The sequence below is a fragment of the Azolla caroliniana genome, unplaced genomic scaffold (genome assembly GCF_043228905.1).
Source record: "Azolla caroliniana isolate FFs.n. ecotype wild unplaced genomic scaffold, voAzoCaro1.0.p SCAF_13, whole genome shotgun sequence".
Taxonomy (NCBI): domain Eukaryota; kingdom Viridiplantae; phylum Streptophyta; class Polypodiopsida; order Salviniales; family Salviniaceae; genus Azolla; species Azolla caroliniana.
In genome coordinates this window covers 6,579,257-6,595,895 of record NW_028230448.1, presented here as the reverse complement: position 1 = coordinate 6,595,895, position 16,639 = coordinate 6,579,257, and the positions used below count along the sequence as shown (strand labels likewise).

The window sequence follows — 16,639 nt, the reverse complement described above, 5'->3', positions numbered from 1 at the left end:
GTGTCTACGGTTGTCCGTCTGCCGGCCTTCAGACGTTTGTCCGACCGTCGTCCGTCCGCTGACTATCTTCGTCCGTTCGATCGATCGTCCGACCGTCTGTTGGGGCTGTAGGATAGTCTGTAAAGAAGCGCCTCCTCCTTTAGAGTTAGGGTAGATCCTTTTCACTCAAGACATAGCACACTAGACAACACAACCTCAAGCCGTACATTCACTAGCATTCTTGGTCCTGCTAGGCTCCTTGAATACATTAGTAAAAATCTTGGTAATTTGTAAGAATCTGTAATGCTCTTGCATCAGAATGGCCATCAATCTTGTACTTGTATTTGAACTTAGGGATCATCAAATAGAAATTCTTCACAGTCCCTTGCACTTAAGGATTAGTCGAAAGCATGATTCATCATCACTTTCGACTGACCTTTCTTGACAGCAACCACACATACTTGCATAACAACGTCTCCTACATCTATAAAAATAACATCTATAAAAATAACATTGATGGGATGACTGTTGCAGAGCAAGTGACTAGAGCTTCGCAATGGAACAAGAAGGGGAGGCTAGCTAAGGTTCAACAATACCACGAGGGGATCAACTAGGGACAGAAGATCATGGATTAGGGGTTTTGTCACAAAAGGAAAACGTTAGAGAAGGATCTAACTATGTGTCTAGCTTTTAGGATTAGGGTTTTCTGCAGTACTGAATGATGAATGAGAAGGGTAAATAGGGGGATGGGGCAAAGAGTTGGGAAGAAAGAGATTGAGTGGGGAGTGATGATACAGGCCATAGCCGTGAAGAGCTTGAGATTAAAAAACGTTCAGGTCCATCTTTGTCAGACCAAAGGTCTAAAGCCCCTTCTTTTTGGGACCTTGCAGCAACTTGTAGAGACATAGTTGGGAGGCCTAACTGTGGACAAATTTTGCCATGGCATCTCTAGAACAGGGAACCGCCATGGAGCTCAACTCTTCTTCTTGCTTCCTAAACATGCTTTCTCTCAGCTTCCTTGATCTGTTTAGCTTTCTTTAGCTACATACACTTCCTTACTTGCTTGAAATCAATGGCGCCCAAACTTGAGTTGTATGTTTCTCAACACACACATACACACATAGAGATGCAGAGAGGGAGAGAGAGACAGAGAGACGTTAGTTGGAGAGGGAGAGCAAGGGAGGGAAACATGACTTCTTTTCAAGGGAGGGTCATCCTTTCGAGCGTGCCAAAAGTGTTGTTGGGGTGGTCACCCCCCTCTCAAGGGGTTAAGTTAGAGAGAGAGCTAGAGAGAAAGACAAATACACAAAGACACCAAAATGAGAGGGAAAATTGCCTATCCATTACATGTCCCATAAGGGGTTTATATAATACAAAATGTAACTGTAAATAATGACCGTTACAAAAGAGATCGTTACACTCTTGTCACATTTACATAGTTGTGCATGTGCTCACACATACTCATCTTCACACTCATATACATTACACATACCGAACAACCCCTTCAACGTGTTTTACCCTTATACCGCCCCGTACAACTCCTACGGGTAACAGAGGTCTCTGCATACCAACATATCTCTTATCTTCGACTTCTAGACTGAATAGTTGGAGTTGATTAGCTTGAACAATGCTTTGAGATGTTCATCCATCGCTCTAATACCAATTTCAAGTGGATAATAGCCGGCCACAACCGGTTGACACATGCAAATGAGAGACACAACAACCAAGACAACAAACAAGAACAAAGCACAAAGACAAGAGAGCTAGAATATTTTATGTGGAAAACCATGGTTGTCCACAAACTCTAAACTATACCACTAGTATAAGAAAGGGAATACACAAGACACTCTAAGCCGACGACCTTGAGCTCCTCTTCGTCTAACGGTTACAATAGAGTTTCACTCAACACACACTCACTCTCTGTCCACTACAATTCATATCACACACAGAATTATTTGCCCTAGGTGTATTTATACTCATACACACTATGGGCTATTTACAAATATGGCCCACTCCGAATCCATCTGATCGAGCTCTCCGTTGCTCTTCATCCGATTTGGTGTGCTCTTCCTATCTAGAGGGACATGTTTCCCAACACTTTTTGGCTACATGTTAGCTATAATAGTGTTTCTATTCCCATGCTTTTCACCCACATAGACTTTATACATAGTTGCATGTGCACTCACACTCAAAAATATCCACAAGCGCACACACATGTAACTTCATGCTCACATTTATGGCAAATGCATACAAACATATGAACACATATGTACTCATTTCATTAGTTCAATTTCACATGGACACATCAACTCGTAAACCACCTTCAAACATACTCACATTGTGACTCACATAATCCCTATTATAAACTTTATTCGACACACATAGTGCATCTTTACAATATTACTATGTATGTGAATTGAAGTAAGAAGCTCTATTTAAAGAAGACCAAAAGACTCTCATCTCATATGCTAACTTCCAAAACCTTTCACAGAAAAGCCATTTCCTTGGGTTTGGGTTCACATTGGCCTTGGCTCAACATTTCACACACATATATGAATGAATTCTCATAGGAACATATTGAAAATATATTCTACATTTTTAGAACTATCAATTTTATGTTAATAAAAAATGCTCCTTTTTTTCACAAAACAATTTAGCCAACTTTGAAGAATAATCATGATTCTACAAATCAATTTCCTCCTTCATTTTCTTTTTTTCTTCAATTTGTTGGAACATGCCTATCGATCTATCTTCACCACCAAAGTCCTAGTATTGTCACTAAGAGTATTTGAACAATTTTACCATAGGGCCCCTCAAATGAATGTGCATATTGTCTGTCACTAAGATTTAGTAAAAGTGTGTAAACACGTGGCAAGATCCAACTTGTTCTAATTAGTATGTATTCAACATATTATAACGTATTTACGTATTTACCACATTATACCTTTAGATGTTACATATCGGAAGTATTAATAAAAACAATGTAGAATACATTTTAAATGCTTAGCTACTTATCAATAGCCCGCTTGGTTGACTACAATCAACAATCAACTAATGTCTGGACACAACAATCTTGTATACAAATATATGATTCAATATATCAAAATTTTTTACTACACCATCTATGCTTTCCACTTTCCCATTGTATTTTTCGTAGAGTAGTTCTTGTTTTAATCCACTATCTTAAGCTCCCTTAAGATGTTTTTCAAAGCGTAAATGGTAAAGTATATGCTCATATTTTACTTTCTTTTTATTGATCTATTACACTTTCAATTTCTTTCCTACTATGTAGTACATATTAGATGTTGAGCTTTACAACAAATTTCCCAATTGCAACATAACCTAGATGTTCGTGGAGATTGCTTCATAATTGTAATAGTGGCATTCACTAACAAGTTGAAAAAAACTAGTAATTTATCATATTTCCAATTGTGTACATGTAAGACCGGCATAATAGTGCCAAAAAGTCCCAAAGATTGGTTGTTTCTTGATTTTCAAGGTGCCATACATCTCTTTTAATGTGGCATTGTGGCTCCCTAATTTCATGGCCAACGTTGAATTGTTGCAATAATGTTATTAAACATTGTTGCAAAAGAATGTCATTACTTGGTAGAAGGTCCTAAGCCATTAGTTTAGCTTGGAACATGAATTCCAATATATCCAAAACCCATAATAAAGAATGCCATTGATTGCAAGAACAAAAAGAGGTAGAAGTGATTGTGTCCATAGTTGAAGTCGTATAGCGCACAAAAAAGGATATAGGTACCAACTATAAGCTCTAGTATATGTGTCCTATCCAAATAGAATAATAAGGTTGAATCAAATGAGACCATGACCCAAAAAACATGCCAAAAATTGAAACAATAACCAAGAATTAGGGTACATTTAGACATATGTTTTTTATTCTTGAAAAACATGGCAATCTATGGTAAAAGTATTCTTGTAAAAGTATTCATTTTATTTATAATAAATAAATAATAAAATAGATGTAAAATCAGTTAATGAGTGATTGTTCTTTCTTTAGTGAATTAATTGATTTTTATTATGTAAATTTATTGCAAAGCGAATGGTTTTATAATATTCTTGGGGCCATTTCCTAATCTAGAATAATAGGGTTTAGGGTTTAGGGTCAATCTATGCTTGAAACATATGGTTTTTATTTTTATAATCTAAACATATCATATATGTATGTAATAAATTTGAGATTGTAATTTGTTAATTAGCCCTTAATGAGCTAGCTATACCATGATGATTGAATGGAATGGACCACTTCTACTTTATATATAACAAAAAATAAATATAATTCGAAAACACAAGCAAACCTCCATACAGGAGGACCCTTACCCTTCTCCAAACTTCCATAATGATTTTTCTTCGTTGGACTTTCCCGACCTCCTTCGAAAGGTATCTCCGAGCTTTTCGGTAACTATCCATTCATTCACACTGTGGAGGTTGAGAAGCCCAATGATGGTGGCTTTCATTCGATGCAATGACATGACATTTTCGAAGAGGATCCAAAACACAAGCAAGTGAAGAGATCTATAAAGGGAACAATAATAATGACTTTGCACATGAAAATGGCATTCATTTATACCCAAGTATGAGGAAAATAAATCAATCTTCATTCTTTTTCTAATTGTAGAGGTAGATGACATCATCATAGTTGTGGTGAAAGGCAGTTAACCAATGGAAAGTAAATCTTTCGGAGTAGTAGGGAAATGAAATGAAAGATGATAATGGAGGAACAAGAAGTAAACCTTAGATTTAGATTTGTAGGCAACGCCGAGTAGGTGGGTACATCATATCAATATGTATTGTGAATCAGAAAGTGGGCACAACATTTGGGGGTTCACTATCTATTACCTTTCATATATAGTATAGTTAGTGGCTTTAAAAGAAACATCCAACTTTTGATAATATGTATATGGAACATGTTTTCCTCTATTGATTGACAAGGATTCAAAACACAAATCCTCACTATACATATATCCCCAACATGCTAAAGCTATTTCGATTGTTGTGCCATGACCATCAAAATCTTATCTTCTACTTTGTGCCAGACTATTTCTTTATGGGGCAATGGTGGGCACCTTTGGTAGTTAGTGACTTCAATTAAAATGCCATCACTTTTGAGCGGAGGACTCAATGCGCAAATTTATATGTGTCATTTGCAATTAAAGCTATCTAAATTTTCATGGCATAAACTCCAAAATGTATTGAATACTGATCACTAGTCAAAATAGTGGCGTGCCCCAAACTGCTAGATTAGCATGGGGCACAAATGATTTGTTCCTTAATCATGTGGGAAATCATCGAGAGTGAGTGATGGAGCAAATCGATCCAATTATATGTCTTATGAAGGACCAATCCTCCTATTGCTACAGTGAATATTGTAAGTGTATCAAAGAACCAAAGTTTAGTTTATAGTTATTTGAAATGTATATTTGCCCATTTGTTTTTAACTACACCAACGGTTTCATAACCGCAAGAAATTCATGTGAAGATAGTAACGATTGAATATATAATAATGGATTAAGTGTGCTTAACCATATGCACCACCCTGGAAACAAAAAACAAAAGACAAATATGAAACCCCATCAATGTCGCATTCCACCAAACATGGTCATTATAGTATGTATGTATACCTTGGAGCGAAGATGAATATGGATTTGAATAATGAGAGTTTTGACCCACCAATAGATTCCTAGCAACATCTAGGAGATGTCATAATGAGAAAGAAATACTAGTCTTCTTTGTATGGCTCCACTTCTTAGTCTCCCAAACCATCATGTATTCCCACGTGTCATAGGTCCTTATGACTCTGCCCCATGTTCTAGGATTAGCTTTTGGAATTAGTTCCTAAGATTATTACCTCAAGGAGAACCAAAGCTCTATAAATGTTCTGATCCTAGCTATATATGGGATTGTATGTGTTACCCAAGAAGAAGTATGGTTTGAATGGTGTTACCCATAATACTATCCATTTTACCAAGGATATTGAAAAATCTATCTACACAAAGAAAAATTTAAAAGCATCTAGATACTTTTGTACTCCCTTCTATGGAGTTAGAGATCAACACAATCTTATCAACATATAGTAACATTGGCATAGCCATCCTTACCAAGTGTGGTCATAAAACCAACCAATCTCTTTTTCAAATTAGATACCTCATCTATGTAAAGAGCTAAGAGAGCAAGTGATAGTGGGAACCCTTGTTGCACCGTCATATTATTAACCATAACATCTAACACCCCCTTCGAAGCATGCGGGTTTAGGGTTTAGGCTTTGATTCATATAGTGCATTGATTTCACATAACACATCTGTGGTGATGCCAAATGCTTCTAGCTAATGCATGAACCAAGCACAATATAGTATCTAAGGCTTTTAAGAAATTCACAAAGTGACAATAGATTCACCTTTAACAGGTATTCTTTATTCAATAAGGGCTTATAGGATCCAAAGTTATCGTGAAACTATTTTAGGAACATGCTTCCTAGCTAAGCAATATCCATTATTTATTGCATGTGCATTCAAGTTTTACTCTAGGATCAAGCCAAGTGAAGGCCAATGGTAACTTCCCTATAGTTTCTTGGTACATTTTTATGTTTTAGCTCAAATATCTAGGAAACCTTCACGCATAGCTCTAATAGATATGTGAATGATTCATGACCAAGATTATATGGACATAGACAAAGTTCTCATTTTACAATCCATCATGATCTTGGGCCTTTTCAATTTGTAAATATCAATGGTGTTTTATTTTTGCATATTCTTGACAATTAGGAGGTGAGGCTAGTTGTGTGCTATATTGTCTCCTAATTCAAGAAAATCCATGGTCTTTTACTTTGTCCTTAGCAACAAACTATACACCTCTACGTCAAATTTTGTCAAATATGATCTTTTATTCCTCCCCATGCCGCCTCTATAGAAAATCCATGGCATGTTTTATTTGTGGTGTTCAAGTTGAGTTGACATGAGGTCTTCCTCTGAATATATTGTCTCCTTCTAGTAACCTTCTTTAAGATAGGAACATTCCTTGAACTTTGTTTCCATTCTCAACATTTTTTAGACTTTCCCTTTTAGCCCACTCAATATCATGTGCATAAAGTGCATGAGCTTTCATTTTGTCTTCTTCTTCCTTTAATGAAGCATTCATCACTTCTAGCTTCTTTAGGGGTCTATTGTTTTGTTTTTTTATTGAATACTTGACTCCCAAATTTGTTCAGCGCAAACTATAGTAAATAAGTCTCCTCTCTTGTGCCCCAACACACTCTCATATTGAAGGGAATGATAACGAAGTCATGTGGAATCATTAGCAAGGATGGAAAACAGGTAAAGAGGGATCAATCGGTGTCTTTAAAAACCAAACATTTCCTATGGTATTGAGTGTCAGAAAACTATAACATGAGTATTCACTGAGTTGTTTAAGTATCTTATATTGGGTGAGCACTCTCATAGGAAGGTGTCTTCAATAAGGAGAGTTAAGGTGTTATGTCAAATAAATTGAGCCCATGAATAGAATATAAATAAACACAAATACACACACACACACATGAAGGGAAGACAAATAAATGCGCACGTGCATACATACATACATACATACATACATACATACATACATACATACATACATACATACGTATGTACATAATATATTATGTCAAATACATGGGGAGAGAGAGATACCTGAATGTGAAGATGGCATTGTGTAAGGTGATTAAAAAGGGCATGTAGATTGCACCCCATCTTGGGACACGGACCTCAGGAATTAGCACAGTTGTGGGTAATACCAAACAAAAGAAGGCAAAGGTCACAATGTGCGCCACTATCTTCCTCACCACAAAGAATCCGTAGACCATGTGGATCTTATGCCACAACTTTATTTTCTGTGATAAAAGCCAATTCCTATGTTAGCTTGATGTCAATTGACAAAACCTCTTGTAAACATATCCCATATCTATTTTCAAGATTTATTATTCTCATGTTGTCATCAGTGTCTGCTTCCAGTTTGGTCGTTTGACAAATTAACATAATTTCATAAATCTTGCCATGTTTTAGATTTGACAATCCCATTTGAACCCATCCTAAGTCTCTTCTACAAATACAGTGCCATGATACAATGTACATTATGCTCACTTCTTAAGACCATGTCCCTTAGGCACACGTCAACCAAATGCACATCTAGAATATTTAATCAAATACTCATGATAATAGGGTCACAATTCAATGTAATGTTGATGTGACAAAACCAACTCATGGTACACACAAATGGACATCAAGTTTGTTTTATTGTGCCTAAAATGGCGACAATCTTCTACAAGGCTATATTCATGTATGACAATATAATTTGAGAGTGAGAGAGACAAATATAGCAAAAAAAAAGAGAGTATAATTTTCTCCCACGAAAGAAGTATATGTGGTTGTGGATAGAGGATAGGTCCAACTAAACTTTAAATAATAGGCAACTTCCCCCAAAATGTACCCTAATATATTGTGGTGTGCATGTATGCCTTTGTGCCACTCTTTTTGCACACCCTTTTTAGGATGGGTGTGCTAAAAGAGCGGCACAAAGGCATACATGCACACCACAATATTTATAAAAGGGTTGGCTAAATTTCATCCAAATATTCCCTCCAAAATAGGTTAAATAACTCTTCCCTAGTATCTATAAAAGGGTTGCCTAAATTTCATCGAGATAACTCAACAAGAGAGAGCCATGTAGGCAAAGACCTATAAAAAGTTCTCATGTATAATTTAGGATGGAAGAATATTATATTCCCTAAAACGCCTTATGTATGAGTGCCTACCTAGAGATAATAATGAACTTGAACATTTGGTTTATGTTGGAAATATTCATGGACTAAAACTAGTTTGCCATAATAATTTGAGGAGAACAATGAACTAATGTAGGCCAAAGATGTTAAGTTTAAGAAGTTGTGCATGTGGATTAATGAGTTTAAGGATGAAAGGGGGACGATTCTTTGAGATTTAACGATGTATAATTATACAACTCAAGCGTTAGATAATAGAGAGGTTTGTTGTTTTGTTTATTATTATCATATAATGTGCAACTATTTTTAATAATCACCTTGTTCTTAAGTATATATGGGAGAATATCCCTAAACAACTTTGCAGGTCCACAAGACCAACGATGTTGTTGGTTTCGAAAGGCTTCGAATGTACTAGGAAGCTCACTTTTCACCTGTAAAATAAAATTGACATAATCATGGTATTTGAATCCATCAATTCTTTATGTGGGTTTGTAAATATGACCCGAACTAGAGAATGGATGTTACATCCAATTCAACATTCAAAGTGAACCAACTACACATAATGTCATACATCTATGGTTTACAACGTTCATATATGCAATGGCACTTGAGATGACCATGCAAACATCTTGATACTTGTTATAGAAAACTTTTAGAAATGTCATTTAAATGTGTTTACCCCTAGATCATGTAAATAGACAAACTTCCATCCTTTCAAGCTTGCACGAACAGCAAGGTCCATGTCTTCGACTGTAGTTGTATCCTTCCAACCACCCGCTTCGTTGATCGCACTAATACGCCATACACCCGCAGTTCCTATTTTTTGTTCAACAAACATTTTATAAAGAGAATGTTAAATTCTATTATTCCTTGACATCATTTTGATTAAGAACCTGATGTTTCCTAATAATACTATATAGTACATGAATTAGGGACATGGTTTTGCACTCATAAAGCTCCTAGTTTTCGCCAAAGATATATGTATGCATAAAAAATTTAACTAAAGAATATCTATAGTTGGATGCAAGCCATGGAACTCATATGATTGCCATTCTCGTTGTACCATTTCAAAAATGTTTATATTGTACATACCGTTAAAACCAAAGAAACCATATGCAGACGATCCAACTTCTTGTTCCACGGAGAAATGATAGTCTAATGACATCTCTTGCATCCTTGTCAATAAACATTCATCTGAATTCACTATAAGGCAAGAAAAGGCAAATATTTGGAGTCAACTTTGAAGAATTATTTGGTTTTTTAAGTGTCAAAAGACATAATGACTTCCTATCACAAGCTCTATGTAATACATGGAAATCAAAACTTTGTGAATGTAATTGCAAGTACTTGCTCCAGACTTAGTGACATGGTTTGCAGCAAAATTCCATAAGCTCAAGACTTTGAGATGATGACATGGTGGCCATACAAGGGACTTGCTTGATAAGTATTTATTTAAACGTGGTGCAAAATTCCATGTTGTACTAGATTGTGGAATTTTCAATTTTCCTTTATGTTACAAAGATGTATGTACTAAGCCTTTAATATGTACTATAGACATCATGGGCTCCTAGACGTTCTGTACACATCTAGAAACATAACATTTTACTATAATGCATCACAATTTATTCATGAAATTGAATTTGATTTGGCGTAGGCTCTACAATGCAAATTGCCCAGCAAACCTACAAAAAGAGAGATGTAGAGTTGTAGACAGTTAGTTGCTCATTCATCATATAAACATCCATCATGTACAAATAGGATGATCAAACTATTGCCATGAAGTAGTCCACGATGACTATGAAGATTGCAATTTGCAGGCAGTTGGTGCCAGTTCTTGGGTAGAGCATCAAAGTCTGATGGGTCCGTGTGGAGGGGGAGCCTAGCGAAACTTGAGAGGCCCACTATGTGGATTGGAGGATGATTTTAAAGTCCTCTTTATCAAAATATCTCAACAAGAGCAAATCACATATTTTTCTCTCTATATGTGGACATGGGAGGGAATAGTACCAAGTCTTGAATAAATGGATGGACCTATAAGTAACTAAGGAAGCTTACCGAAATGCCAACGAGCTTGAACAAGGGCGATTTCGGGATTGTGAATGAGGAAAGGGAGTGTAGACCATAAGAAGTGGCGATCAGGTCGGAAGTCTGCATCGAAGATGGCGACGAAGTCACATTGATGTACATAAGGGTGTTGCATACCCTCTTTCAATGCGCCCGCCTTGTAGCCGGCCCTCGTCCCTCGGATCTCATACCGAATGTCCACCCCCTTATTCGCCCATTTCGCACATTCCATCCTCACTAGCTCCTACCAATAAATTTAACACAATGCAAACAAACAACATGCCAATCATCATCATCATCTACCTGCACCACCATCTTCTTATATAATCATAATCCCCCGTATTCTTTTGTCTTCCGATTCTTTAATCAACTTAGATTAAACTAGTATTCATAATCATTAGCAATAAAATCATGTGCCATCATGTACTATTATCTAAGCACGCGTAAGCCCGTGATATGATCGTAAACGAACGAGAATGTTGCCATATAAGAATGCATAACTAATTAATTATATACATACATATACATGTCTGTGAGCATGATGCTATTGGGGTTGGCTAAACAAACACACATGTATGTACATGTATGTATGTATGTATGTTGGTACATGTGACTTAGAGCTTGCTTTGAATTAAAAATATGTAGTTACCTTCATCGTAGCATCCGTGGAATCGTCCAAGACTTGAATGATGAGCCTATCCGATGGCCACGAGAGCCCGCATGCGGCTCCAATGGAAAGGTGATAAACCTGCATTTCAAAATACAACATCCATTCATTGGTTCAGCAACAGTATATAGCTGTAGCCTATCTATACAAGCAGCAGGTGTAGGATCACATGAAATGGATCCAATATGGTATATGGGGCATTGACACGAGCTGCGATCTATCCAATTTGTTCGATGTAGATGTTTTTTATGCATTCATGAAGAACTCAATCTTTACATTGTAATTTCAATGTCAACCAAATAGCACCAAGAAACTAGCAACTCTATCCATGAGCAATATTGTTTGAAGGGATACAATGAATACACAGGATGCACAGGGATGCCTACCTCTTTTTCATTGAACATTGGGATTTGTACAAGGACCTTGGGGAAAGAAGATGTGGTGATGGAGCCATCATGATCATGATCATGATGATCCATAATCATCCGGTCATGGGTGATGGCCTCCCATTTGTATTGTTTCTCGGGCCTCTTGCCGAGAAGTCGGAAGTATGCACTCAATGCAGCCATGGACATCCGATCCACGAACATCATGATGACCAGGAGGAGGCATATGTCAACAGTTAGTTGCAGTACGGGAGCGATGACGGGTGCCCGAATCCGGAGCCAAGCCTCTACCAAGGTGTTGGTCGAGGGACGAGTACCGTCCACCGCCTCCGCCACCAGGGATCTGCCCATCATCATCATTTTCATCATCATCATATGAGTGCCTCAATGATTGATGAATGAATGAGGGAGTAATGATAACAATAACTGTAAGAGATGGTATGGTGGTGGTACAAATCAAATACATCTTCTCATTGTCATGACTTCTTTATACTTACATTAGATTACACACACACACACACTGTGTGTGTGTGTGTGTACCTGTACACATCTAGAATCTAGATGATTATTTAGAGTTGATTGTGAGTAAAGTGGTAGAGAGGGAGGGAGTAATGACTGAGTTGTGCATTGCACACCCTTACTTCTTTATATTTTCTTCGTAAAACTTCCTTATTTTATTTGTTGTGTACTCTTATTTCGCAATTCTTGATATTTAATCAATCTCTCTATCATTATTTATGTATTATCTTATCTCACTAGTAACTACCATCTCTCCTCCGTTATTTATTATTTGTTACTAGCTTTTCTTCATATATATGCATAGTAATAGGCCAATAATATAATTATTATTATCGTTGTTTCATTATTATAGGATTTAGCATTCCAATTCATTCAAGTTGGGGGCTTTTTCGTTGTAAAGCCTCCTCTCTAGGAGCCTTTACCATTAAATGCCACATGTTTCTACAAATACACACACACACATTAAACAAATACCAATACATGAGGAGGATCGACAAAATTGTTTTTCTTGTCCCACGACGTACTCTCTAATTTGTTTGTAGTTAACTTTGTTTCGTAGATATATCTGTGGGATTGTAAGTGTATGAGTGTATAAGTGTGATGGTACATGGATATATAAGTGTACAGTCTTGTATGAAAAGTATTGTTGTAAGTACATCCATGTGTACACAAAAGTGAGTATGAGCATATTATGTGTAAACACATGTGTGCCAATATGGTAAAGTGGGTCTAGGTTAAAAGGTTATATAACTAACCTACAAGCCTCATTGTATGTTCTTGATTTGTAACCCTCCCTCATGTATCTATATAACCTCACCCATGGGGCATAAATGAATAGTAGTAGTTTTTGCCTCTCAATAATTTTTGGTCTCATAGGTCATATTTGACCTCCGAAGACAATAATATAATCTGTCTATCTATCTATCTATCTATCTCTTTCTCATGCTCAACCCCCTTAGGAGGGGTGTGGAGCCATTCTTGGCTCCATCCCCCACCCATCATCAACAGTAGAAAGAAACGCCATTTCGTCGGTCAATTTGTTTATATATATTCATGGGTGATGTCATGTCTATCATGGACCATATGAGTTTATTAATGTCAATGTTATAAAGCCATTTTTTGAATTACAATATCATACCAAGGTAGTGTGCATGACATGAACCTTATAATATGAAGAGGTCTTATAACCAACAATATGGTTTGATTGTGTTGTCGATGCAATTATTTGTAACATATTATGCTTTAACACTTTGACATCAAGAATGCCACATATCATTAAACATAATATGGAATGTAACGTCATAAAGACTCTATTTGAGGATGCAAATCTAGTATCTTCCATGGCCTACATCACAACTCACATGCTTGAATTGCTACAAAGAGGAGAGAGACTTTTGCTCATTTGTTTGGGAAAGAGTAAATTACTAATCATGAATAATGAATATAAACTGGACACATGGGCATAGAGATCAACACAATCTCAGACATTTTATGCTTATTGTTTTACATGGTGTGTTAAAAAAAAAAAAATTCAACATGTTCCGGTTGACATTATCACTTATACGAAAGTGGGTAGTTAAAATTTTTAATTTCCAATTAGGATCATAAGAAGCAAGAAAATTTATGGTAGGGGTTAGAAACTTTGCCCAACACTAGTCTTGATGCCTTACATATGTAAATAATGTCCACCTTGAAACCATGACTTGTATGTTTTGAGACCAAACTTCCTTTTATCCAATTGATTCCATTCTTTTTGGAAGTGCAACATAGTTCTACACTATGTTACCTCATTAAACTATAGTTTTGGACTTTTTGAAAATTTATGTTGTTCCTTGATAAATTACTCTAAACATTTATGTATTTGTTTTCAGTGATTTGTTCGGACATACATAACAACAAACAAAAAACCAAAGAAACGAAATAATTGTTAATAATGAAGTTGGGTTCAAGATCTAATAATCGTTATCCAACACACTATTTGTCCTATAAACTTTTCGTTCATTTGATGGTGTTTATATTAATGATATGTCTTATGTTGATGCTATGCGAAAAGATGACATTTTCTTTTTGAAGAAAAGAAAAGAAAAGACGACATTGAGAGGGATTAGTCATTGGAACATTTGCAATGTATATGGTAAATGTATTGATGAAGGATTGTATAAGGGAGATGTGAAAGTTGTTAAGGAGTTTGTTGATGATGAAGTTACAAAGGTAAAAATGGATAATAAGGATTTTTTGGGATCATTTGCTAATTTCCTTGATAAAGGGGTCAGTTTGTTTTTCATGGGAAAAACACCCTTTCTATGGAGGGTTAAACAATGGTTACATGGGTTTTACAGGATTATTGTTTTGAAGATATTTTTGTTAGTCTTCATGGGTTTTAAGAGGTTATTTTGTTCTCTCAAGAGCATAACGAAAAATTACTCAATAAATTGTCCGATTTTTATGAAAGAACTCTAGTTCATATTGTTCCCTAGAGGCCACTATTAGAGTACCATGACAATATATTGAAGCAAGATTGTCATATCGAGGTTGAGGTAGTGTGCAAATTTTTCAATGGTTTGACTAGTCTTAGGATCAACAATGAAGGAGTTGGGAAAAATATCGGTACCTCCAAATGTAAATGTGCAAAATTGATATTGATTACCTGTATCCTTTGGAATACAATAGGTAAGAGACCAAATTGTTTGCAAATTGAGTGCACTCTAATATGGCTTCCAATGTATTCTAGGCTTAAATGGGGAACATTTTCAAAACATCATTTCCATTGTGGTGTTCTAGGGCAATTTATGGCAGAGTGTCCTATAAAAAGAACCAATACAATGGATGGCATACATAAAGAGTGTACGAACTATGAATAGATTCCTGATTTATAGCAAATAAGGGAACAACATGTTGTGAATGACAAGGATAAGAAGAGTCTAGAGGAAGGGCAATGGCCGATAGTTTCTAGAAGGATGATGAAATTTAATAAGAATGTTGGACATAATGTATCTGTGGAGAACGTAAAACAACCAAATTTGATGTGAAATACACTAGGTAGTCAACAAGAGGTCTTTTATAAGAAGTTGTCTTTTTATAACAAGGGTAATTTGTAGACTCCTTGGAATAAATAGAAACAATACCTTTTGTATCCTTGGAATAAATAAAAACACATGCATCATCCACAAGAGGAGCCATCATGGAAACTATCATTCTCATCACGTTTCTTATGCAATAATAGGAAATTTCATTCAAGATATGGTACAAACATTATTAGTGATGGGATGGGATATCTCTTTAGATTAAAGGAAAAAATAAAGTATGAACATCACAACATGGAATGTAAGAGAATGATGTTGTTGAGTTAGCATGCGTAAGGTTTGGAGGGTTATCTTAAGTGAGTAAGTGGGATATGTTATGTGCAATGGTGCATAAATATCATCTTAATGTTGGATTAGTAGGTTGTTCTAAGGGTTATACATTATGTTATGTTGGCAAAGTTCAATGGAATTATTTAGGGATTGTGATGTTTATTAGAGATGGTTGTTAACCAAAAGCAAATGCTTTCTATGAGACGGTTGTTAACCACACTCTCTATGGGACCTACCCTCGTTTCTCCACCCCCTCCACTTCTTGCCGATGACCACTAGTGGCCCTCACCCTCACACTCCCCCCCCACCCCCCCCCCCCACCCTGGCTCACCTGTCTCGTGACCTTCTTCCCAACTATCCTCACGAACTCTCTTGCCTCCCCGTCTCCGTCTCTGCCGCCGCCGCCACATCCTTATGGCTGTCACTCAGTCACTCATTATCATTTTCCTCAGCTAGGGTTCTAGAACACTTGACGAGTGATGAAAGTATATGAACAAATATGCGGAAGAATGTGTATGAGGACCTTCATGAGATGTACAACAAACAACAGAGATTTAGGACAAGAAGAGAGATCGAAGATGAACATAGTTCTAGAGCTTCAATGGAAGTTCTTATTCTCTTGCTCTGCAACTCTTACTCTCCGAGTATCTTTCTTTACAACGTTGTCGTGAAGATCCGTCACTACGTGCGAATCGTGAGGCGGAACCGCCGGGGTCCTGGACTAGAAGGATTCGAAGTTTGCACTAGCTTTAACGAGAAAGGATTTAAGAGAGATTGAGAGAGATTGAAATGGAGAGAGAGATTAAGATTGAACCCCTTGACTTTAGATTTGAGGAACAAGATATATCATCAATTGGATAACGAATTTTCTTCTTATTAAAATCTTGATTAATACATA

At 36.5% G+C, this 16,639-nt stretch overlaps 1 protein-coding gene across 1 annotated transcript; it reads right to left on the bottom strand.

The window, feature by feature from the left end:
* Positions 1-3,379: 3,379 nt before the first annotated feature.
* LOC147856025 (glucomannan 4-beta-mannosyltransferase 1-like) lies at positions 3,380-12,259 on the bottom strand. The gene is made up of 9 exons (XM_087329438.1): positions 11,870-12,259; positions 11,466-11,564; positions 10,808-11,060; positions 9,845-9,955; positions 9,432-9,568; positions 9,070-9,183; positions 7,668-7,867; positions 4,324-4,518; positions 3,380-3,771 (listed from the first exon to the last, which is right to left on the bottom strand). Exons 1-9 carry the CDS (start codon positions 12,242-12,244, stop codon positions 3,612-3,614), a joined length of 1,644 nt encoding a protein of 547 aa, XP_087185564.1. The 5' UTR covers positions 12,245-12,259; the 3' UTR covers positions 3,380-3,611.
* Between the last annotated feature and the right edge of the window lie 4,380 nt (positions 12,260-16,639).

What these genes read in the sequence shown, in the direction of transcription:
- LOC147856025 (XM_087329438.1), bottom strand. Translation starts at nt 12,244, where the DNA reads ATGATGATGATGAAAATGATGATGATGGGCAGATCCCTGGTGGCGGAG. An exon ending in CAATGTTCAATGAAAAAGAG is followed by an intron (nt 11,565 to 11,869) that starts GTAGGCATCCCT and finishes TTTGAAATGCAG; the next exon opens with GTTTATCACCTTTCCATTGG. An exon ending in TCAAGCTCGTTGGCATTTCG is followed by an intron (nt 9,956 to 10,807) that starts GTAAGCTTCCTT and finishes CTTGCCTTATAG; the next exon opens with TGAATTCAGATGAATGTTTA.